At 42.4% G+C, this 24,876-nt stretch overlaps 1 protein-coding gene across 1 annotated transcript in view; it reads left to right on the forward strand.

Moving 5' to 3' along the window:
* The window catches only part of HSD17B4 (hydroxysteroid 17-beta dehydrogenase 4), a 223,499-nt gene that overhangs the window by 130,227 nt on the left and 68,396 nt on the right, over positions 1 to 24,876 (forward strand). The window contains exons 15-16 of the mRNA XM_063454119.1: positions 9,077 to 9,148; positions 17,485 to 17,588. Coding sequence (XP_063310189.1) covers positions 9,077 to 9,148; positions 17,485 to 17,588 — 176 coding nt within the window. The remainder of the gene's footprint in view (positions 1 to 9,076; positions 9,149 to 17,484; positions 17,589 to 24,876) is intronic.

The following is a 24,876-nucleotide window of genomic DNA, read 5'->3' on the forward strand; positions in this document are numbered from 1 at the left end:
GAAGTGCTTAGGGTTGACAATGTTCTCAAAGTGGGTTTTCCTGTACCTTGCTGGTGAAGATGCGTAGCCTCATTGACATTTTCATGTTATCCATTGATGTATCTTAATTGAGGTCCTTTGGGTGGATGCCCAGTGCGGACAACTGGACTTCAGACAGTGTTAACCTGTCTCAAAGTCTCTTATAACCTCAGTGCAAAATGATTGGGGCAAACCATGGACTTCCTTGGTTCTTTTCTCTTTATTTGGGGCCGCTGCCTTGGCCTGTCCTTCAGATACCCTGTTTCCTTTGTTGTTTCTTTATACTTTTCCTCTACTTTCGTTCGGTAATTACAGATGAAAATGAAGGAAAGGGACCTCATTTAAGAAAAAGGATAAATGAGACATTTATTACACGTGAGTTTACAGAGGAAGAGGTTCTATTTCAACTCTTAAAAGTAAAGACAAATAAGTCAATGGGACCTGATGGAATACACCCAAAGCTATTAAAAGAGCTTAGTGGTGTACTAGCAAAACCATTAACAGATTTATTTAACCAATCATTGATAACAGGAGTAGTCCCAGAAGATTGGAAGTTGGCGAATGTTGTGCCCATTCACAAGAAAGGTAATAGTGAGGAGTTGGGCAACTATAGGCCAGTAAGCCTTACTTCAGTAGTGGGGAAAGTGATGGAAACCATGTTAAAGGATAGGATTGTTGAACATCTAAAAACACATGGATTTCAAGATCAGAGACAACATGGATTTACTTCAGGGAGATCATGCCAAACTAATCTTATTGATTTTTTTGATTGGGTAACTAAAATTATAGATCAGGGTGGTGCAGTAGACATTGCTTACCTAGATTTCAGTAAGGCTTTTGACACTGTTGCACATAAAAGGCTTATCAATAAACTGCAATATTTAAGTTTGGAATCCAATATTGTTGAATGGGTAAGGCAGTGGCTGAGTGACAGGCAACAGAGGGTTGTAGTCAATGGAGTATATTCGAAGCTTGGGCTTGTCACCAGTGGGGTACCTCAGGGATCTGTACTTGGATAATTTATTAGTGATATTGCAGAAGGTCTTGATGGTCAGGTATGTCTTTTTGCGGATGATACTAAGATATGTAACAGGGTTGATGTTCCAGGAGGGATAAGCCAAATGGCTAATGATTTAGGTAAACTAGAAAAATGGTCAGAGTTGTGGCAACTTACATTTAATGTGGATAAGTGCAAGATAATGTATCTTGGACGTAAAAACCCAAGGGCAGAGTACAGAATATTTGATAGAGTCCTAACCTCAACATCTGAGGAAAGGGATTTAGGGGTGATTATTTCTGATGACTTAAAGGTAGGCAGACAATGTAATAGAGCAGCAGGAAATGCTAGCAGAATGCTTGGTTGTATAGGAAGAGGTATTAGCAGTAGAAAGAGGGAAGTGCTCATGCCATTGTACAGAACACTGGTGAGACCTCACTTGGAGTATTGTACGCAGTACTGGAGACCGTATCTTCAGAAGGATATTGATACCTTAAAGAGAGTTCAGAGAAGGGCTACTAAACTGGTTCATGGATTGCAGGATAAAACTTACAAGGAAAGGTTAAAGGATCTTAACTTGTATAGTTTGGAGGAAAGACAAGATAGTGGGGATATGATAGAAACATGTAAATACATAAAGGGAATCAACACAGTAAAGGAGGAGACTATATTTAAAAGAAGAAAAACTACCACAACAAGAGGACATAGTCATAAATTAGAGGGACAAAGGTTTAAAAATAATATCAGGAAGTATTACTTTACTGAGAGGGTAGTAGATGCATGGAATAGCCTTCCAGCTGAAGTGGTAGAGGTTAAAACAGTAAAGGAGTTTAAGCATGCGTGGGAAATGCATAAGGCTATCCTAACTATAAGATAAGGCCAGGGACTAATGAAAGTATTTAGAAAATTGGGCAGACTAGATGGGCCGAATGGTTCTTATCTGCCGTCACATTCTATGTTTCTATGTTTCTATTACTTGGCAAAACGTACAATTGGGGATTTTAGAGGAATGGGCTAATGTGGGAAGAATGTTCGAATGTTCTGAAGCACTGCAATATGCTTGTTTCTGCCTTGCCTGTCTGGGTTGGACATTATACCATATATTACATATTGTGGGCTCTCAGAATCCAGAATGAAATCAATTTGTCATTTAAGATACAGATTCCCCCCCCCCCCCCCCCCCCCATTTTTATTTTTAAGATTCACATGAAGATATCTTGTCTATCTTATTATTGCTTAATTTAGCTTTTGGGTTAAACTCAGTCGGTCTGATATTTTGTTGCACAGCCTGCTGAAGGTGGCCATCCTGACTAAATTAATCTATTATTTTTCTGTTTGAATACATTTAAAAGTCATTTTATGGTCTCTATTCCCAATGCATTTCCTTATATGACTGCGTGACAGACACTCCACAGTATTGGTTGTCACTGGTGCCTGACAGACATATTTAGAAGTTGTGAAACAGAACAGTAATTTTTTTTTCCTTAGTTTATTTTATTCTGTACAGTGTCTGGCAATTAAAATCTCCAATGATTAAAGCCTGGCCCAGATGTATAACATTTTCAGTTTCTAAAGTAATACTGCTACTCTTCAGTACACATGTTTGACATTTTGTACTGTATTCCAAAATTCACATATTTATGACTCATATATTTTGTGACCATTTCTACTCCTAATTATTCCCATTATGGTTTTATACCAATATCATAGATATTAGATGTTAATATTAGAATTCCTTAATAAGTGGAGGGATATAAACATATGTTGTAAATAATCTACCAGCCTTGAGTATCCTTATATCAAACGTCTGTCATGTGAATACTGTCCATCACTTGCCTGCCCCTACAATTCTGCCAGTTACTAGTGTATTTGGGTTTTATGGCATCTGTCTTATACCTGAAAATAAAATTAGGAAATGAAGAAGCATTAGCTTCACTAATTTTGAATGTACTGCATGGCTCAAAATGTAAAATCCTAAGCTACTAGACAGGGCTAAAAGTTGCTCAGCTCCTCAATCCTGGAGGGTCCTTGGCATACTCACAGGGGCAGATATCTACACGCCTAGTCTAACGTTTCACTAACTAATGGTTAATAGGAGAGTGGAGCATTTGAACCATTTGTAATATATGTGTATATATGTAGATTAGTCTAGCTGTGTCTACTAATTCAGAAAACAACCAGAATATTGCAGTATTTATATTTTTCTTTATTGTCATTATCATTATTTTTATTGAGCCAACAATACACATTAAAAACAAGCTCTAGAGCGCTTCCTTCCTTCTTCAGGTCAAAAGCATCTAAGGGCAGTTCCAGTTCCACCACCGTTAAAGATTAACCTTTTGGCCACCCTTGTCATAGAATATGCCTGCAGTTAGTGTGAATTCAAGTGTCTTGGGCAGCTCAAATAACAAGCTTTATTTGGTGTGAAGATGACAGCCTGCAATCTGTTTGTGGAATAATTTGCCCCAGCCTTATGTGCTGCAATCATATTCTTGCCAATGAAGTTCATTGTTTATGAATCCCTGATGATTTCATTTCATGTATATTTAATTATAAGGTCACAAAAATAAGTTGTTTTAATTACTATTTGAATAAAGAAAAATGCTGTGTTGATTAATCAGTTGTTCTTTGGGATTTTTCACAAATTAATTAGGGAACAGATTTCAAACATGTTGTTAATATCTATAATGAAGTCGTGTCACAATGTAATCAGCAATGTCAAAATGTATTCATGGCATTGAAATATTAAAAGGGAACTGTTCCCGTCATATTAGAAATCTTGCTTTCTTGCTAGTCAAGCAGGTTGTGTTGGTAGCAAAGGAACCAACATGATTTTGAAGTAATGCCCATTCACCCATGTCTCATTTAAATGGCATTTGTTTGAAAAGTGACCTGGGTGACCTAGTGGTTTAGAACATCTGTATAGCAGCATTCATGTGCATACAAATGGTTGGTGCTTACCATTTAAATGTGCAGCTCTTATACAGGAGAATGCTTTCTTTCTTAAATGCAAGTAGATACTTTTTTTTTATTATTTCTATGAAAGAGAAGCATTAAATAGAAATATTTGTATATGTTTTCTGCAGAATTTGGTGCCTTAAAAATAATAAAGCTCTGAATTTGGGGGTACATAGGAAATATACAGCATATACCATGCTTGCTTTTAAGCGATATAAAAAATCCTTTTGACAACTGCTATTGTATTTTTTATTACCTGTGTATTGGCAGTTCATTTAGTTGTAAACGTTTACATTTATATTGAGTATGTTAATGCAACTAATGCATATGCCCTTCTTACAAAATACCTTGAGCTGTTTATGTTGTGATCCTAAAATGTAAGCACATGCTTCTAATTTGGTTTCTTTCAAATCACTTGCTTATAATTACTTGATATCTGCTACAGTGTGAATTTAGGTTAGGTTGTAAATCATCAGCACTTGATCAAAGTAATTGAGCAGATAAACTGTGCTATTCTTCTTTACCATGTCACTCCTAATTGTATGCATAATGCATAGGCTTTATTTATACATCATGGTGAGGACACTGCCTCTTTTAACCTGCCTGCGAGCAAATTTGCATGCTACTGCAGTGAGAATATTGGAACTGCGGCCAGCACCCACTTAACTTAAATGGATATTCGCTGCAGGAATTTTTGTTTCCTGAGAAGTGCACATATTTAATTCAGCACTGGATGAATTATTACATGTGCTTTTCCAAACAAACTTTTGATGAAGCATTGCAACTTGGTGTAAAATTAAAGGTACTCTAATTACCGTAATCGCTATAGCTCACTGTAGTGGTTATAGTGGAAATAATCTTTTGACGTCTTTCCGGTCTGTCAATCAGCTTTTTGTGCGGTTTGGAAAAAACAACAACTTGTGTACTCCCAGTGTCTACTGCCTTGCCTCATTAACTGCCCAAATTTGTGTGACAATCCTTTCCCTAGCACTCTCAATCTATCAATGCTGTCTAAAGGTACACAGGCTAATGCAGAAGTTTACGTTTAGCCAGACTGTAGGTGTGAGAAGAGCCCCGATTTTTGTCTACTCGAGCACCTTCAGTTTACTGAAGTGCTTTAGGGATTTCAGGTTGTCCCTTCTTTCTTACTTTATAAAAAGTGTAGGTTTATCTTAAAATGTTAGTTTATAAAGTGTCTGGATTGCACACTCCTGACTGTCAGTCAGGCAGCCAGGAGAGTGTTCTTCCTAATTACTGATTACGTTGTGCTCCAGCCCATAGAGAAACATTGCAGACCAACTATGGCAATTGTCATGTTCCATTAACACAAACTGGGATTGGAATGACTCTTAAATACTCTTAGAACAATAACCACTACAATGTGTAGCAGTGTTTAGACTATCCCTTAAAAACTCTGCTGTGGGGGACATGGCTTAGCGGCTCACCAATATGGACGCATGAGCTGTTTGCTCCTCATGAGAGATCCCATAGCAGCAACTTACTTATTTAGCGATTTACAGGCCACAACCGGCAAAATACATAGCCATCTGAAGTCCCTGTGTACCATGGCACAGAAATCTGCCACACTGCAGATCGCGGCCCTGTCATCCCCGCAAGCCCAAGATGGCGCCGCAGCCCAAGACCGCCTGCCTCCTTCTCGGACTGTAGCGATAGCACGTGCATATCACTGCACGCACAAGCTCCAGCAACAGACTCCTCAGTCAAAAAAATGCTGATTGAACTGCAGACCTCCATGCAGGCAGAATTCGCCAAACTCGCTAGAGATGTGAGATCTGACATCCAAGCGATTGCAGAGAGGACCAACCAGCTTGAAGAGAAAACGGAGGAGATAATTGAGGCACATAACAACTTAGTTGAATCATATACCGCGCTAATAGTACGACTGGACAAATTAGAAAATAAGGTAGCACTACTTCTGGACAGAATCCACTGATTGCCGAGGCCTCAGAACCTCCCGTAATCCCCGCCGCGGGATGTCATAACCAAGTTGCACTACTTCACAGCCAAAGACCGAATCATGCAGGCCTCAAGACGCTTGGCGGACCTGGAGGGCAAGTACTCAGCGGTGAAGCTCTTCACGGATCTGTCCGCCTCAACTCTCCTGAAAAGGAAACTTCTTATGCCAGTTACGCTGGCACTTCGCACAGCAGACCTGAAGTATAACTGGGGATTCCCAGCTCACCTAATAGTAACCCACAACAGTGCTACGAGACACATCACAACACTGGCAGAAGGGGAAAGACTACTTAAAGAATGGAAGATACCAACTAAGTTACCAAGGCAACAGGCACACACGGCAAGCCCCTTCACTCGTCATCAAAAATCACAACGGGCTGGCAAGTTGTAGTGGCAGTGAAGTGACTGGGATGCCTGCAGTTTCGGGAAGACGCTTCCCTCGTTTCACTCTCTGGCTGACAACGGCAGACATGATGTGATGAGTACTAGTTATGACCATATTTAGCATCTGAGTAATAATGGAGTATTATTGTTTAAGTAGTCACTTGCAAAGGCTTCTGGTTCTGTTTTGAATTATTACTAAGGTCTACCCATGTTACAGGGGCAAGGTTAAAATACTAAACTACCAATTGTTGTAGTCGCCCTAACTTTAATCATGGACAAAGGTGCTGCATGGTATCTACTACTGTCCTCCAAAGCCCCGGGTATCATACAGGGCATAATATCTCTCACGGGAGATTCCACTCTCCTCAGGCTCACAGGAGCCATGCTTAAAGGGACACTCCAGGCACCCAGACCACTTCAGCTCATTGGAGTGGTCTGGGTGCCAACTCCCACTACCCTTAATCCTGCAAGTGTAATTATTGCAGTTTTTTTAAAACTGCAATATTTACCTTGCAGGGTTAAGTCGACAGCCACTAGAGGACACTTCCTGCTTCATAGCACAGGTTTTCTGTGCTAGAGCGTCGCTGGACGTCCTCACGCTGTGTGAGGACCTCCAGCGTCGCTCTATTCCCCATAGGGAAGCATTGAAATTCATTTTCAATGCTTTCCTATGGGGTGCGCTAATGCGCATGCGCGGCATTGCCGCGCATGCGCATTAGGTCTCCTCGGCCGGCGGGCGAGATCAGTCTCGCCCACCGGCCGACGTAACCAGAAGGAGGAGCGGCGGGGGAGGAGGAAGCAGCGACGTGGGACCTGTCGCTGCCCCTGGTAAGTGACTGAAGGGGTTTTCACCCCTTCAGTAACCGGGGATTGGTGGGAGGGAGAGGGACCCTCCAGTGCCAGAAAAACGGATCGTTTTTCTGGCACTGGAGTTTCCCTTTAAACCGTTGGTGCGTAGTCGCACTAACCTGGACGGTCATATGTATATAGTTGTGTTTTTTTCTTTATGTATTCTACCCCCTCCCCATCCCCCTGCTATGTCAACCCAAATGACTAAGCAGCCTCAGGACACCTTGTATCACCCATCTTGGGGCAAAGTAACCTATATCCTCCATATTGAGATCCCCCATACAATTGTTCAAATTGCATTAAGAAATATACAATATTTGCTAGGACACGCAGCCCTTATACAATGCATTGCTTTGTGGGACGAGATACTGGGTATGTTATGTGGAGGCGTGTGGGGATTTCGCCACCAAACAGCCAGACCAAAGGTCAGCCATTCTTTTAGCCCACCGAAAAGATGGTGTAAGAGAGGGCATAATGAGGTGCACACAAGAAAACGGGTACATAACTACATATACTGGCAAAGCCTACCCTCAGGCATCTCCGCACCAACACGGCAAAAGGATAATAATCACTATGCCAAACTTCCCAACATGGGAAACCCCACCACATTCAGGGTATCACAACCCCATGGGAGGTTTTACGCAGTCCCACTACTTCACGCCACACATGACCACTGGGCATAACCCGTGCTCCACTCCCTATTGTTTCCATAAATGTCAAGGGTTTAAACTCTCCCCACAAACGCTGATTAGCTCTAGTTGAAGCGAAACAATGTAAAGCCCACGTACTCTTCAGTCAAATGCATTTGCAATGGCGCAAGAGACCAAATTTCCATTCATGCTTTAAAACTTAAAAGAGAGAGGGATCTTGGGCTAGTAAGTAACAGTGTATCTTTCTCCCTAGTTAACGTAATAATAGTAGGCGACACAAATGACCTCTTAGACCACAACCTCTACAGATGATACATGGCGTATGGATGATCTATAACCCCCCACCCCCCCCAATCTAAATCCAACACATATAGTGTCAATGAGGCTGACAGCTTGAGGCAAATCCCATTGATCAGTTGACAGGTGTACTAAGGTTGACTCCCCTCCTTCCCCCTTCCTGGTTCGCCCACTCTCTTTTGACACCTCACTCCACCATTTCTTGGACGAAACCCGCGCCAAAATAGAGACATAACCCGACAGCAATTAGGATCACCCCATAAGAACTCTACATCGACACCACTGTATCCCCCAAATATCTAGCAAACTACTGGTTACGGTTTGAGGTCCTTCGTACTATAACATTCAGATGTATAACACTTGCCTATATGTACATATCACCCCAGCATGTTTTGAGCAGGGTTGATATACGATCCTATATGATGTGAATGTCATCACTCTGCATACCCCTCCATGCCCCTCCATTTTTTCTTCCCTTTGTTGTATGAAACAATAAAATACTAATTAAAAAAAAAAAACTAACAAAAACCAAACAAACTCTGCTGTGTCATCATTATCACTTTACTGCATTATTTGATGACAAACCATACTTGTGATTCTCTTGCAATTACTGGCTCAGAATATGTTGTGCAATATGTTGTGCATCCAAAAGGTTTGTTTTTGTTTAATTTAAGCATTTTAAATAGATCAGTGATGATAATCTGTAGTTAGTAACTCTATTGTCGGCAGTGTTTCCTAATAGCACAACATTTCATTATGTACTTTACTGTTATTTTAATATCCTTTGTTTTAATATTTAGACCCTCTTCTCCTCCCAAACATCTTCACAATATGATGAGTTTAGTTACCATGATTTGTAACTTTACATAGCTGTTGTGCCTTATTTGCTATTTTAAAAATATATTTGCTCTTTATTAATGTCTGTTTGTATATATATTTCTAACAGGAGAAATGACTTCAGTGAGTACTGTAGTTGATGTTCTTGATAAAGGCTCTGGAGCAATCATTTTATTGGATGGTAAGTTTCTTTGATCATGAAATATGTTATAGTTGCTTTGGAAAGTCCACTAATCTGTGGAATGGTTAATGATGCCTTCTCGGTAGTATAAAAGCTTTTTAAGTCTGTGTCTTACTGGAATCTGTTTTTTTAGAATAAACATCCCCATACAGTTTACTTTCACTCCTTCTCAATACAAATCTCTGTCAAAAGCATTTCACACCAAAGCAATCTGCAGTCACAGTTCCTAGAGGAGGAGAAACTATTCACATCTTTGATTGAAGTGAAGGTCGTTTGAGAAAAAAAAAAAAAAAAAGGAAGATGCAGGGAATTTCTACGCAGGCATCCACAGACAAATATCCATAAATTATTGGGAGGTAATGGGAATAGCCAGAAAGTTCTTAAATATAACATAGAAACATAGAATTTGATGGTAGACAAGAACCATTTGGCTCATACCAGGATGGATTAACATAGGGACTGATGGAGCTGTAGCTCCAGGTTTATGCCTTGGAATAGGCCCAAATGACAAAGAAAAAAAGAAGCATGGAAACTTTGGAGGAATGTAGGGGAACAAAACTGGTGTGGGTTGACGGACAATGAAATTAGTTAATGTAAAGCTATCTTTGCGCACTGTGCAAATGCTCTTGCTACTGCGGTCTCTCTAACATTGTGGCATGGTCCCTTTCTTCTACATGCAGGGCCAGACTGGCCCACCGGGATACCGGGAAATTTCCTGGTGGGCTGGCACACTATCGGGCCGGTGCGCAGCCACCGAGTGTGCACCGGCCCGTGGGACCACACGGCGTAATTACAGGGTAACCGGCGGGAGGGGATGCGCTCCCCTCCTGCTGGTCACAGAATGGGCCGAGCAGGCAGACCGTGGGTAGAGGAGCTTCTGTTCCGGTACCCGGTCTGACAGGACGTGCTCACAGAGCGCAAATTACTGCTTCCTGTCAGACCGGGTAGGGGAACAGAAACTCTTCTACCTATGTTGAGCATCTCCATGCTCTGCATGGATGAGGAGATGCTGATTGGTGCGATGAAGCACAGCGTTTTGCCACACATGCGCAATCGCCTCCCATTGCTTTCCTATGGGAATTAAATTGGCGTTGACTGAAATCATCCAGTTGTCACCCAAAGTGAAGAGCAAACTCTTGTTACTTCACAATAAGCAAGATAACGTCATTTTTTTTGCAGCTGTGCAGTAACATACATTCACAATTTCAGTCCAATTGCGACACTTTCCTTAATATGTCAATGTAGTTGGACTGAAACATTGATTATATGCAAATGCAAGTCTGCTTACAACAAATCCGCTCTTTTGTTTATTTTGAAGCCCTATGAGTGCTTTCTTTCACGTTTGAGTGATAGTTTTAATTTTTTTTTTGTTTTTTTTTTTTCCCGCTTTCATATCTGCACACTATGCTGGCGCCATGCATTATGAGGCTGGTATAGAATTTATTTTACCAGGGCTGCTTTTCATTCCCAGTCCAGCCCTGGCTCTGCGCATGGTCTGCCCTGGAAGAGCATTGAACGAACATGCTCACTTTAAGATGGGGTGTGCTTATCATTGGGGATGACAAAAAGAGGCGGCTCTCTAATTAGGCGGTTTAGGCGGCCGCTGGAGGGCATACTGTGTCAGGTCCTCGGTCAGTGACAGAGGACCCAACACCAGGAGGGGGCCCGGCGGCTTGCTCAGTATGCCGCCGGGTGCGAGGCCCCTCCTGGCTGCCCAGCCAGCCACCGCAGACACCGGTCTGCAGCTCCACAGTGAGCAGAGCTGCAGACCATGTGTCTCGCAGAGAACTGGCCAATCAGAGCGTTGCTATGGGTTACCATGGCAACACTCTGATGGTCTCACGAGATTCATGGTCGGCAGCTCTACGGTGTAATGCCCACTGGACCACCAGGGAATAAAGGTAATACTAACCTCCCCCCTCTCACACATCCCCCCTCTCACACATCCCCCCTCTCACACATCCCCCCTCTCACACATCCCCCCTCTCACACATCCCCCCTCTCACACATCCCCCCTCTCACACATCCCCCCTCTCACACATCCCCCCTCTCACACATCCCCCCTCTCACACATCCCCCCTCTCACATCTCCCCCCTCTCACATCTCCCACCTCTCACATCTCCCACCTCTCAATATCACCCCCCTCCCTCGCCATCACCCCCCTCCCTCACCATCACCCCCCTCCCTCACCATCACCCCCCTCCCTCACCATCACCCCCCTCCCTCACCATCACCCCCTCTCACATCACCCCCTCTCACATCACCCCCTCTCACATCTCCCACCTCTCACATCTCCCACCTCTCACATCTCCCACCTCTCACATCTCCCACCTCTCACATCTCCCACCTCTCACATCACCCCCTCTCACATCACCCCCTCTCACATCACCCCCTCTCACATCACCCCCCTCTCACATCACCCCCCTCTCACATCGCCTCCCTCTCACATCGCCTCCCTCACACGTCGCCCCCTCCCTCACACGTCGCCCCCTCCCTCACACGTCGCCCCCTCCCTCACACGTCGCCCCCTCCCTCACACGTCGCCCCCTCCCTCACACGTCGCCCCCTCCCTCACACGTCGCCCCCTCCCTCACACGTCGCCCCCTCCCTCACACGTCGCCCCCTCCCTCACACGTCGCTCCCTCCCTCACACGTCGCCCCCTCCCTCACACGTCGCCCCCTCCCTCACACGTCGCCCCCTCCCTCACACCGTCGCCCCCTCCCTCACACCGTCGCCCCCTCCCTCACACCGTCGCCCCCTCCCCTCACACCGTCACCCCCTCCCCTCTCACCGTCACCCCCTCCCCTCTCACCGTCACCCCCTCCCCTCTCACCGTCACCCCCTCCCCTCTCACCGTCACCCCCTCCCCTCTCACCGTCATCCCCTCCCCCTCTCCCTCTCTCCATCCTCCTCCCCTCCCTTTCACATTCACCCAACCCTCACACCATCACCTACTCACACACAGGATCGCCCCCCTTACACACACAGCCTCCCCAGACACACTGTTAGCATCACCTCACACTGTCACCTCCCCACACATTGTCATCCCTCTCTACATTGTCGTCAACCCCCCACACTGTCAGCCTCTTCAGGCATCCACACTCACATTAACCACTCCTAATCCTGTTAACCTCACCCCCTCCAAACTTACCTGCCCTCACTCTGAAAACACTCACCCTGTCACATTAACCCCTCTTAATCCTGTCACACTCGTCCCTCCTACCATGCCACAATTGCCCTGATACACTTACCTCCACTCGCCCTGTCACACTTCCTCATCAAACCATGTCATACTCCCTCATTCTCTCTCACAACCCCCCCCCCCCTCCCCTGTCCATTTACCCCCTTTGTCCTGTCACACTCTCCCTGCCATTGGTACCCCTTTACTCACCTTGTCACAGTCACCAGCTGAAGACATTCATCATACACACACAGTCAGGAAACATAGCTTTGCCATAGACAAAATGCACAAAGGCCACAGGCAGACCCCCCATACACAAACACACTTCAAGCAGCTACCCTACACATAGGGTACTAGATAAAAACGCAAACATGCTCAAAGAGATATACATTCACACACACTCTCAGGCAGACACACTCTCAGGCACATACACAGGTAAACAGTGCATCAGTGTGTATATGTGGCAGTGTTCATGTATTGCAACTCTATTTTTTTTTTTACTTTGGGGTTAGTGGGCCTCATGTTTGAGTTTCGCCTAAGGCCTCATAAAGTCCAAGCACTTTTTGTTTGAAAAAAGGTTAGTATAACATTTATTTGAGCCAAATGGATACATAACTAGCACATAAATGTAGGATTAAATTACAGTTTTGTGTGTAGCTTGCTCTTTGGTCAAAAATAAAAATTTCATATTTTGCAAATTTGCTTTTTAAAGTAAAGTTTTTAATCTTCATAGAAATAGGTGTGACAAATATAAAAAAAAAAAAGGACACACATCCATTATATGTGTTTGTAGTGACTCTGATGGCACTGCTAACTGCAGCTTAGTAAAAATGGCAACCGCGTGTAATAATAGTAGACTTAAATTATATATTTCTAAAATAAGTATTTTAAAACGGTGTTTGTAATGTTTATTAATGCCAACAGGCATATGAGACAACTCACTCCTAACCCCCTCCCTGACTACAGGAATGGTAGAATATTTGAAGCGCCTTTTTATTTATTTATTCATTTTTTAACTATTTGGAAGGAGGGGTAGTGTTGTCATTTTATGGCCATTAGTAGACATTAAATGGGCGAAATGTTTTTTTGGGCAGAAAAAATGTTTTCCTTTGCAAGCTGTGAATAAGCATTCATGATGAATCAATCTAGTTATGCTCTAATTTTTGTTTTGCAAATAAAATGAAAGCAAAAAGAATGTATACACTATATGATCCTAACTTGTGCTAATGAATATGTTGATTTACTCTGCATCTGTGAAAGAGCCATGTTATATATACCGTATTTATCGGCGTATAACACGCACTTTTTCTCCCTGAAAATAGGGAGAAAATCATGGGTGCGTGTTATACGCCGATATCCTACATTTACTTACCTGTCTTGAAGCGTGGGCCGGCTTCACAGCGCGCACCGCGGAACTGGAACTTAAATTTCAGGTTCCGGTTTCCAGGGGGACTGAAAGGAAGTGTGCACACTATTGTGTGCACACTTCCTTTCAGTCCCGCCGGTACTGGAACTTAAATTTCAGGTTCCGGTTTCCGGCGGGACTGAAAGGAAGTGTGCACACTATTGTGTGCACACTTCCTTTCAGTCCCGCCGGAAACCGGAACCTGAAATTTAAGTTCCAGTTCCGCGGTGCGCGCTGTGAAGCCGGCCCACGCTTCAAGACAGGTAAGTAAATATGGGACAGAGGGAAAGTGCACTAGGGGACACTATGGGAGGGGGGGGGCACACTATGGGGGGTGGAGAATACTATGGGGGGGGAGAATACTATGGGAGGGGGGAGAGAATATTATGGGGGGGAATACTATGGGAGGGGGAAGAGAATACTATGGGAGGGGGGGAGATTACTATGGAAAGGGGGGGGAACACTATGGGATGAGGGGGGGGAATACTATGGGAGAGGTGGAAATTTCCTGGAATTTCCTTCTGGAAATGAGGTGCGTGTTATACGCCGGGGCGTGTTATACGCCGATAAATACGGTAGTTGTTTATTGTTTTTCCATCTACATCACCTTACATGTCCTCATTCAACTTTCCATTTTAACAATGTATTGCTAACGACACCTAAAACATAAGCCAGTTACTAAGATCATTATTTACATCTAACCAAGTTTGGTTTTAGGAATAGCTGACTGCTGAGCAAGCATATACATTGTAATGCAGAAGCCAACATTGATAGACTGTAACTTGAAATGGGATATTCATTCTGTCTCAATATATGCATTCACAGATTTTCTTGTATGTATAATGACACAACAGTTTATTGTAATGAAAGTTAATCCTGTCTCAAAACAGATATTCACACACGTTCACAAATGTCAATGTAGGTTTTATCAGTCTGTTTTAATGAATATTTCCATCCAATGTACATTTGTTTTCAGCCTCTCTGTCATGTCATTAACAAATTGCTGGATCCCTGAGAGAGTGAAATATGGTTTCATCAAAGAACATATATTGATTACAGTGTATACAACACGCATAGTTACCAACACAAATGATAAGCGAACACTATACAGTGACCAAACAAACACATTTTATCAAAAATTACATGATTTAATTCAGATTATTTCACAGGGGTCAGTTAATGTAATAGGATAATATTACAGTGTCTTCCATTTTACAAATAGATTGAGGTTTATTCAACGTTGTAAAAGTGGAGCACTCGGGGGGCGGAGCCTGCGCCTAAACCGGAGCGGACGCCAAAAAAACCCTCAAAATAAGCCAAAACACCCACACTCAAAAGAAACTCACCCGAAAGCGCAGAGGACACAACCCCGACACACCATATGCCGTTCTTCCAGGCGGCCAAAACGCCCAGGAAAAAACGAAAAACCGGGGCCTACCTCACCACTCAAAGCCTGGACCTGGCGGCACTGTTTGGCGCCTACACGCAGCCGGGTACGTCTGGGGAGAGGCCGGCACCGCAAGCTGCAACACCCGCCGAGATGGGACGTAAGTCACCAAAATCACCCCCGCAGACCTCAGAGACTATGCCCCAACAACAGCAACCATCTAAAATGGCGCCGCCGGGGTACAACGGGTCTGCAGAGATCCCGAAGGGCCCCCCACCAACAATGCCACACTCACAGCCACACACTGGGCTCCCCACACCAGCTGCAGGGGAAGGACCTGCTCCGGTCACCCAGCGGGACTTCCAAAATCTGGTGGGAGAAATCAAACACTTACTGGCGTCCAACGTGGCAGCAATACAGGCAGACATACAAAAAGTCACTGACAGAGTGCGAACAGCAGAGGGGGATATTGCCGACCTCAAACAAGGTATGAACGTGGTACAAGACACTATCCAACACCTGCAAACCATGCAACAAGCACTCTCCCTGCACCAAGCCACACTGGATGACAGGTCCAGGAGGAATCATCTCAAAATAAGGGGCATTCCAGACACAGTGACCCCAGAAGAACTCCCCCACTATCTGAGAAGACTGGTGGCCACCATCCTACTGGCTGCACAAGCCAAAAAAGTCACCTTGGACGGGACATACCGCCTACCCAAGCCCAGCAGAGCCCCAGCATCGGCTGTACAGGATGCCATAGTCCGATTCTCACACTCCCACGACAAAATATCTATCTGGTCAGCACTGCAGGACAGGACCCCACTCATCTTCGAAGGCGCTAGCCTTACCTTCTATCAAGACCTCATGAGGTCCACCCTGCAGTGGCGGAGATCCCTTCAACCTCTTACAAGCCAATTGAGAACAGCTGGTATCAAATACCGCTGGATGTCCCCCAGACTACTGGTGTTGAATCACAAAGGGACAGTACACAAAATCTCGTCGCCGGATGACGCCCCGACCTTCCTCATGGCACTGGGCCTACCGTCCCAAGCGACGACAGATGAAGGATGGGCAAACACCCGCAGCTGTAACCCCTCCCGAGTGGTCCCGTTCGAACCAGCCGCTAGACCGACCACGCATTTAGGGACCTGAACACCCAGGGAACTGAAAACCTGCTAGCTACATGTTATTCCAGAACTTGTTTTATGTTGCCCACAGTTATTGCTTACATGATACAGAGTCACACACACGAGAGGCCTCCAAGGAGGTCCCATCACCCCTCGACCCCCAATACAAAGAAACCGGGCCAGCTCTCTTCTCCCCCCCCACCCCCCCGCCACCCCGCCACCCTCTTGGTAAGGGGCAATACCTACAGAGGGCCATTTCACACACCAGCAACAACCACTATACACGCGATAGCTCCACAAAGAACGGCCCGACCAGACCCATACTTCACACCACTCCAAATAAAACACCTCACAACTCACTATTACAAGCCTCACGCTCACATCTAATTACACATCCCAAACACACAACACACATGTTCAAATTGTTTTTAAAAAAAAAAAAAAAGTCCAAAACAATTGTCGTTATATTTGTTTAATCCATACAAATGTTTTATGTTAGTCAACCCCGCTGCAGCTGTTGGGGCACAGCGGTATATTATGTTGGATGTTATCCATAATGTGCACAACAAAAATAAAGAATTAAAAAAAAAAAAAAAAAAAGTGGAGCACTCACCGTGGACACAATAATTGCTTTTTAGGCATTACCATTTTCTAATACAAAAAAAGTAAAGTCCTGCGCTCACTCCCGGGCGGCAGCAACGACCACAGTACACATCAGCCCCAATACATACTGTAAAAACCAAAGGAAAAAAAAGTTACCTGCGCTCTCTCCTAAATTCCTATGTATATTTAAACAAATGAACGTCAAGGCAGACCCCCTGCCCCACCCCTCAGGCGGGGTCCTACATTGACCTTTCACCTTGATTTGCGAGAAGCTCAAGGAAGCAAGGTGAAAGGCCATTACTATTTTCGAAACTGAAAGGATACTACCTTTGCAAAGCAGTAATCCAGCTAACAAGACTTTGTTGCATTTTGTTAAAGATGCCCATTGAGACAAGTAGAGAAATGTGTTCTGACTTACAATTGTAGTGCCAAAGTAAATATATATATATATATATATATATATATATATATATATATATGTATGTGTGTGTATCTTATTTTTTTTTTTTACTTTGTGTTTACAAACTTATTAACAGCATGTGTTGTTTTGTATGTTGTCTTAAATGTAGGTAAATTAGTATTGTCTTATTAAGAATAAGAAATTCTCCTATTTTTTAATGTCCTTTAGTACACACATACAGTGGGAAGGAACTTATATGCTACAACCAGTTTTCTGTGTTTGTTGTCGGTGCTGGAAAGTTTGGTGGTAAAAGGTCTTCGACCAAGGCTAAGGTAGGTATAGTAATTATATTATTTACACTGGCAATGCATAGCATTGATACGTGTTTACCCTAGCTTAAAACTGCAATCCTGTTAATGAGATCTCACATAGAATTGACCTGGAAATTGATGGTGACTTCCTACAAGCAAGTACTTATCTCAAAATTAAGCTGCAGTGGATACTATAACGATAGTGAATTAACTAGCCATTATTTACGTCCTGAATGTGACGGAATAAAAATTTGCAGACTGCAGCACAGAACGTCTTTTGTTTGAATATACACTGTATGAGAAACTGTATGATGTGAATAACTCTCCTGATAGTTATCACAAAGGAATGAGAACAGAAACCACATGAAATAAATGTTAAAGGCCATGGATTGCCTACTAGTCTTAGATCATACTACATAAAAAAGTAGGAAACTGGAAACAAGGGCATACTAAGGATAACAATTTGAGAAATTGTAATTTCTGTCTTGTACACTTTTGTGAAAGAGTCATTGATAGCACAGTTAACATACACAAATTGGTTTGCAAAGTTGTAATAAAATATTATTCTGGAGTGTTCCACAATCTCCTAAAGAAATGCATCCAAAATATTAACAGGACAGTCTAAGGACCAAAAACACTACATTTAAATGTAGTGGTTTTGGTGCACAGATGCTGCCTTTTGTCTTCATACAATGTCATACAGGCAATATGTTTCTTGCAACAAAAGATAACTGCACATGCTTCTTTTAATGGGGTGAAGTAAGTGCATTATAGGAGCATACAAATTGGCATGTTGCATACTATAATTAGATTAGCGTTACATATAATATTCTAAATTTGCCTACCTGAATGAGTTTATTTTTAAGCTTCGTGTGTGTGTGTGCATATATATATATATATATATTTATATATTTATATATATATATTTATATATATATATATATATATATATATATATATTTATATATATATTTATATATATATTTATTTATTTATATATATAAATCTCAAAAAAATTGGTGCACTCACTGGTCTTTTTGAAGAGATAATTAGAGTTATTTATTGCATAAAGGCCAAAAGTGACAAACATGTCCCGATCGACGTTTCGACCCCTACATGGGTCTTTTTCAAGATCTTGAAATAAATTCCTGCTACGCTGCTGCAGCTGCTTTCAAACAATTCACACTGTCCCCTTGAGATCCATATAAAATATACTGAGACCTATTTGGCTCAGTTTGAAGTGAACCTTATGAATGTCATCAGCTTAAAGGGACACTATAGTCACCTGAACAACTTTAGCTTAATGAAGCAGTTTTGGTGTTTAGGCTTTCTTTATTGCAAGTTCCGTTTAATTGAGATTTTCTTATCCCCTGCTATGTTAATAGCTTGCTAGACCCTGCAAGAGTCTCCTGTATGTGATTAAAGTTCAATTTAGAGATTGAGATACAATTATTTAAGGTAAATTACATCTGTTTGAAAGTGAAACCAGTTTTTTTTCATGCAGGCTCTGTCGATCATAGCCAGGGGAGGTGAGGCTAGGGCTGCATAAACAGAAGCAAAGTGATTTAAATCCTAAATGACAGTGAATTGAGCAGTGAAATTGCAGGGGAATGATCTATACACTAAAACTGCTTTATTTAGCTAAAGTAGTTTAGGAGACTATAGTGTTCCCTTAACTGAAGAAAACTGAGCTAAATGTGAACAATTTACTATAGAAAATTAAGGTTTAGTAAATAAAATTATAGTGTTTTCGCTTGCATATGTCTTAATGATTATGTCAGACATACATTTACCTTAGTAGTTTAAACTCTTTTATTATCGTGAGTCAGTAGGGTACATCAAACCGTATCAACGTTATTTATACAATAACAGTCTAATACTACACAAGATAAGGAGTTCCTTACTTGTGCGGTGCTTATCCCCAGTCCAGGAACCTTTCAAAAACTTTGTGTTTTACTTGCCTACCATTTGGTATTAAAAACTACCAAACCAGACCGACCGTTAGCCCTGATTTCATGGAACAGTTTTGGGCATAGGACCATGTGCACGGTCGTTCAAAAATGTGACTTCCATGAAAATCCCGAACCCCTGAACCGATCTGGGTGATTTTTAGAAATGTTGGTCACCCAGACCGGGGCTATCAGGAGATGTGACTTTTGTTGGGTTTTCATATGTTTTGGGGTTTTGTTAGATTGTATGTTTCTGTACCTGAGAGATGATGTAATTATATGTTCGTGTGCTCAGGTAAGTATCTCTCCAGCACAGGGGAGGAATGTGTGGAATGTTTGCTTGTAACTAGTCTCCTCTCAGGTCCAGCGGGGAATGCCCCTGGAATATGTTTATGGAAACCCCTTGCATGGGGAGTTACATAAAAAGCCTTGTGTGGCTCCCATTAAACACATTCATTTTGCCCCTTCATGAAGTCTAGGCTCATGTTTGGGGGATTGGAGAGCTCTAATCACTGCAGCACTTGGGATTCGGGAGACTACTAACAGATATACTCAGCTGGACTATAGGGGATCCGTTACACTACAACATTTTCTATTATTGAAATAAAACATAAAATTTAATTACAACAAAACAGAACTAAGTATACTCTCTTTCATATGTCATACGTGAAAGGCATAGTAAATTAAATATTTGACTTTGATGAGATAAAGTTAAAATATTACCTGTGGGGGTGGCTCAGTGTGGTCCCACACTGAGATGATTAATTTGTTATGCTATGGGGAGTTGGCCCGTTATCACTGTAGTAAGGTACCAATCCGTGAAATCAAAAATAGCTTTCATTATGGATTGGGTTGCTTTATCTAAGCGTTAACGTAGGCTTGCCATGTGAGAAGAAACGTTTTTGTCAAAGTGCTTTTACTTAGTGAGGTTTCAATCCAATCCATTTTAGATAGGACATTTCCGTGTAGAGCAGTGACAGCTGGGGAGGTACGGATCTAGTGGTGTAATATACATTTATGTGTTGCAGCCAAGATTTTATGAACTGTTTCCCAAACTTGTCCCAAATTCTCAGCTGAGACCTCCAGCACCAGTAGCGGAAAATTACAAAATGGTTTACCCAATTGTTAAGATATGTAATTTCTCACTTGCCCCAAGAATGCCCTTAGAACCAAAGAACCCCAGAAGCAGTGATAGAGGTCTGCCCGTCAATCCTGCACTTTAAACAGTTGGTCAAGTTACTAATTTCTAAAGAAAATTCGTTTTTTGAGGAGAATAGTAGGCAAGATGTGAGATCTTCAGGTGAATTAAGAGTCTGATGGGACTAATTTGAGTAGTTTGACAGTGGATGCTACTGGTATCTCATAGGTTAATCGAGGGAAATTGGCTAAATGTCGAGACATATCCAACTGCATTGTTGAGGGGTACAAGTGGGGCCAGATTAGAGAATAAAGTGAGCTAATTAAGAAGAATGGATTGGTTTGATAAGTAAATAATCTATTAAATGGTCCCAGTCTGTGTTGATTAAGTGCTGAAAGATAGTGCTAATGGCTGTGCATCTTCAGGTATGCAAAGAAGGGAACATCAAGGTCATCAACTTTGTGTTTGTTTTGTTGGAAAAAAAGGCGTATTAATCTATATTGTTTTCATTCAGAAAATCATGTATTCTAGTATGGCCTGCAGCCTCCTTGGAATGATATGCATATGTGTCTTCAAGGTCTGGAAAAATTTGTGCAAGAAGGTGATCAATCTTGATATATTGCCAATGCAGCCCTAGTAATTGTGTCTCCAATTTCAACTCTTTCGTAGTAGATGTTAGCAAAGGATTTTCATGTGGCTCCTGGGTTTGGCCAGTTAGTGAAGTACACTTCTCTGGTGTTTTTGTTGCGAGAGGAACCTAGAGAACAGCTGATTAAGCATCTGCTCAGCTGAGCCTGAGACGTATGGGTAGTGCATGTAGAGGATATAGAAGCTTGGGCGCTATGATTGGTTTTAAAAGAGTCGCTCTTCTCGATATGGAAAAAGGAAGATGTGCCCAACGAGAGAGTAGATCTCTTACCTCAACTAAAAGTGGGGTCTTATTAATGCAATACAAGATGGAAATGTTTTTTGGAATTAATACTCCCAGATATTTGAAATTCGAGGTTTTCCACAATATAGTGACCTTAAACGTATTAAAGAGACCAGGCCTAACCTCAGGGCTATTGACTTGGACCAGTTAATTTCGAAGTCTGTCATTGAGCAGTAATGATCATAGAGGTCCATGGTACTAGATAGGCATGCTCCTGGGTCTACTTGTGGTACCTTAGACATCTATTCTATTCTAGATGAGGTGTTGTGGGCTCTAGGTGTGTCTGTTTAATTTCTCACCTCAGTGTTCTGTATGCACCAGATAGCTAGTTTGTTTTACAATGGGTTTCTTGAAGGAACACTCCGTAAAGAGTATATTTGTTGGGACAATATTAGTTTGCATTTAAGGGGAGTGTTTAAACCATTTATGTTCCAGGGCATTAATTTAGGTTCATGATGGGAGACTGACACATGTGTTGATTCTGATAGGTGAGCCATCACCCCGGATCATCATTACAAGCTGATAAATGGATCACTAAGGCAGTGCTTGACAAATCCCAGGCACCAGGTTGCGGTGGCGACTAGGATTTTAGTCCTGGTGTCTGGGTTTCAGCCCCCGAGCTGGCCGACTGACTTAGACCGAGTGCAGGTGGATGGCCTGCTCATGGAGAGAATACGCGGCAAGGGAGCGGCAATGTCCCTGTTCTGCTCCCTCGCACGCCCTCTAGTGATGCCGGAAGTCAGAATATGACTTCACTCCTGCCCTGGCATCACTAAACAGAGCTCTAGGGAGCAGAGCTGGGAGATGACAGCAGCCCCACTGGATCCCAGGGAAATAATCCACTCCAGCTCTCCCAAAGTTATGGAGGCTGGGTGGACACATTAAAATAAAAAATAATTTGTGTGTGTGAGTGTTGAAGTATCAGTGTATATATCAAATCAGTGAGTGTGTGTGTGTGTGTGTGTGTTAGTGTGAGTTAAATAAGCAAATGTGTGTATGTCAGTGAGTGTGTCTGTTTAGGTGACTGGCCTCCCTCCACTATTTTCCCATACCGTGCCGATCTCGCTGCAGCTGGCCCTATGGTTGAAATCATCAATCTTTATGATCTCCACCAAGCCAATGCTTTCCTATGGACTATGCAAAATGCCACGCTGTGCCAATCAGCTTTTCCTCAGTGCATCTCTATGGAGAGCATTAAGCACCTTCATGCGGAGCGTTGAGACGCTGAACGTAGGCCATCTGAGTGACTGTCACTAGAGGTGTTACTAAGCAGCAATGTAAACACTACCTTTTCTCTGAAAAGACATTGTTTACATTGAAAAGCGTACAGGGGCAGGTTATAGATACCTGAACAATTACATTAAGCTGTAGTGGTTCTGGTGACTATGGTGTCCCTTAACCCCTTAAGGACACATGACGTGTGTGACACGTCATTATTCCATTTTATTCCAGAAGTTTGGTCCTTAAGGGGTTAATGAATTGTATTTTTGATGTTGAAAAATCTAGGCACCCGGTTTCCAAGCAAATTTGTTAAGCCCTGCACCAAGGTATGGATTTGCCTGTTCCCTATGTCCCAGCCAATGGGGAGCGCAAAGGGGTCTGGACTTGTCGAACGACTACCAAGCCGTTCAACAGAGGAAAAAAACACAGTGGTAGAGTGCAAAGAAACAGGAACTTTAACCCCGGCAAGCAGGAAATATTAAGGAGGCACCGGAATTTCCTGGAGGCCACCAGTTCATAGAATCTGATGAAGCGTAGAATCTCACTTCACTTCAGGTGAGGCCAATTGAGGAAACAACATTTTGTGCAGCAGTTGATGAGCCCAATTGATAGGACTGTTTTCATGAGTTTGGAGTGGTATTGTAGGAGGTGTCCACCGATCCTCCCCTGTCTGGGTGATGGGTTTGAGGGTTCAGGAAGGGGACTAGGAGCTATTGCGAAATGACTCTATGCAGAGCTCCCTCGCATGTCTCTGTTCCCTTTGGCTTCTCCTCAAGAAGTCTACATTCACTTTGGTAATGCAATAGACACTATAAACTTTAATTTGAAGACTTTGGAGTAGGAAAATCTTAGTGTCTTGTCTGGGGGCAGTTACATGGGCCTGTGGTTTTTACTGTATTGTTTAGTGGAGTGTGGAAAGTAAATTTTCTATATATTATCCATATATCTCGCTACATGCAGAACTTTATCTAGCAGTTCACAAAGCCAGGTTGTCGAAATTAAAGAAAAAACACCCTCCAGTGGGGTTTTATCTTCCTGACACTAAGACTTTGTTTATAAATGCTCCTCGACTTTATAGAGAAACCAAGCTAAAATTTTCACTAATTACATTGCAATATGTAGTCTTTATTTAAATAGTTTATCTACTGAAGAATGCTATTTTCACCTCATAAAAATGTGAGCCAAGTTATTTTAGATAATTAGCTTTCCCTCTACGGCTAATACAGCTGCTATTTTCAGATCATATAAACATTACCATTTCTTAGACATAACCATTCCATTGTATCAAAATGTGGCTACTTTATATCTTGGCTGCGGTTAGTATTTACACATTCATTTATTTCAGTAAATTGGATAATAAAAGTATGCTGTCTTGCTTTTTGCAGCAGTGTGCCTTACAACTAAGATGATGTACGAGTCTTTGATAAAAAAGCATTGCTTTGTTGGCAACCAAAGTGTGCTAAACAGATGACTGATAGTAACGGTTTACTAATTAAATGCAGTTCAGTGCTGTTACAATGCTTTTTTTTACTACATTGTGGAGTACTATAGCACTGGTTTTGCTTACCAACTTGTCATGCTTAGCCTTCAAAATCTTTCATTTTCAGATTGTCGACACTTGCTTACTCATCATTTTGAGACCTTTGCAATCCATCAGAAAGTTATTAATAATCTTATCTATGAACATGTGCTGTGTGGGTCATTCATTGGATTTCTATCACACACCCTGCTGCTTACAGCTATGAGACGTTATGACCCTGGTAACTTATTGTGCCAAAATGTAATTTTATTGTCTTCCAACCTCTAACCAGTGGGAATCAATGCAGCTCTGTAGCCTATCTTGTGATGTAATCTATCCTATTTGTTCAAGTTCCACTAGATTGCATCTTGTGTGTGTGTGTGTGTGTGTGTGTGTATATATTATTTATCTTTCATTACTTTTTGACGTATCTACACGAGAGTATATTTCACATACTGGTTACACATAGGGTTAATGTAAATTTACCACGTAATTCAAACATGTTTACGTCATTAATGACATCACTCTGATCTGTTGTTACCTTTCACTTG

Source organism: Pelobates fuscus, chromosome 5 (assembly GCF_036172605.1).
Source record: "Pelobates fuscus isolate aPelFus1 chromosome 5, aPelFus1.pri, whole genome shotgun sequence".
Taxonomy (NCBI): domain Eukaryota; kingdom Metazoa; phylum Chordata; class Amphibia; order Anura; family Pelobatidae; genus Pelobates; species Pelobates fuscus.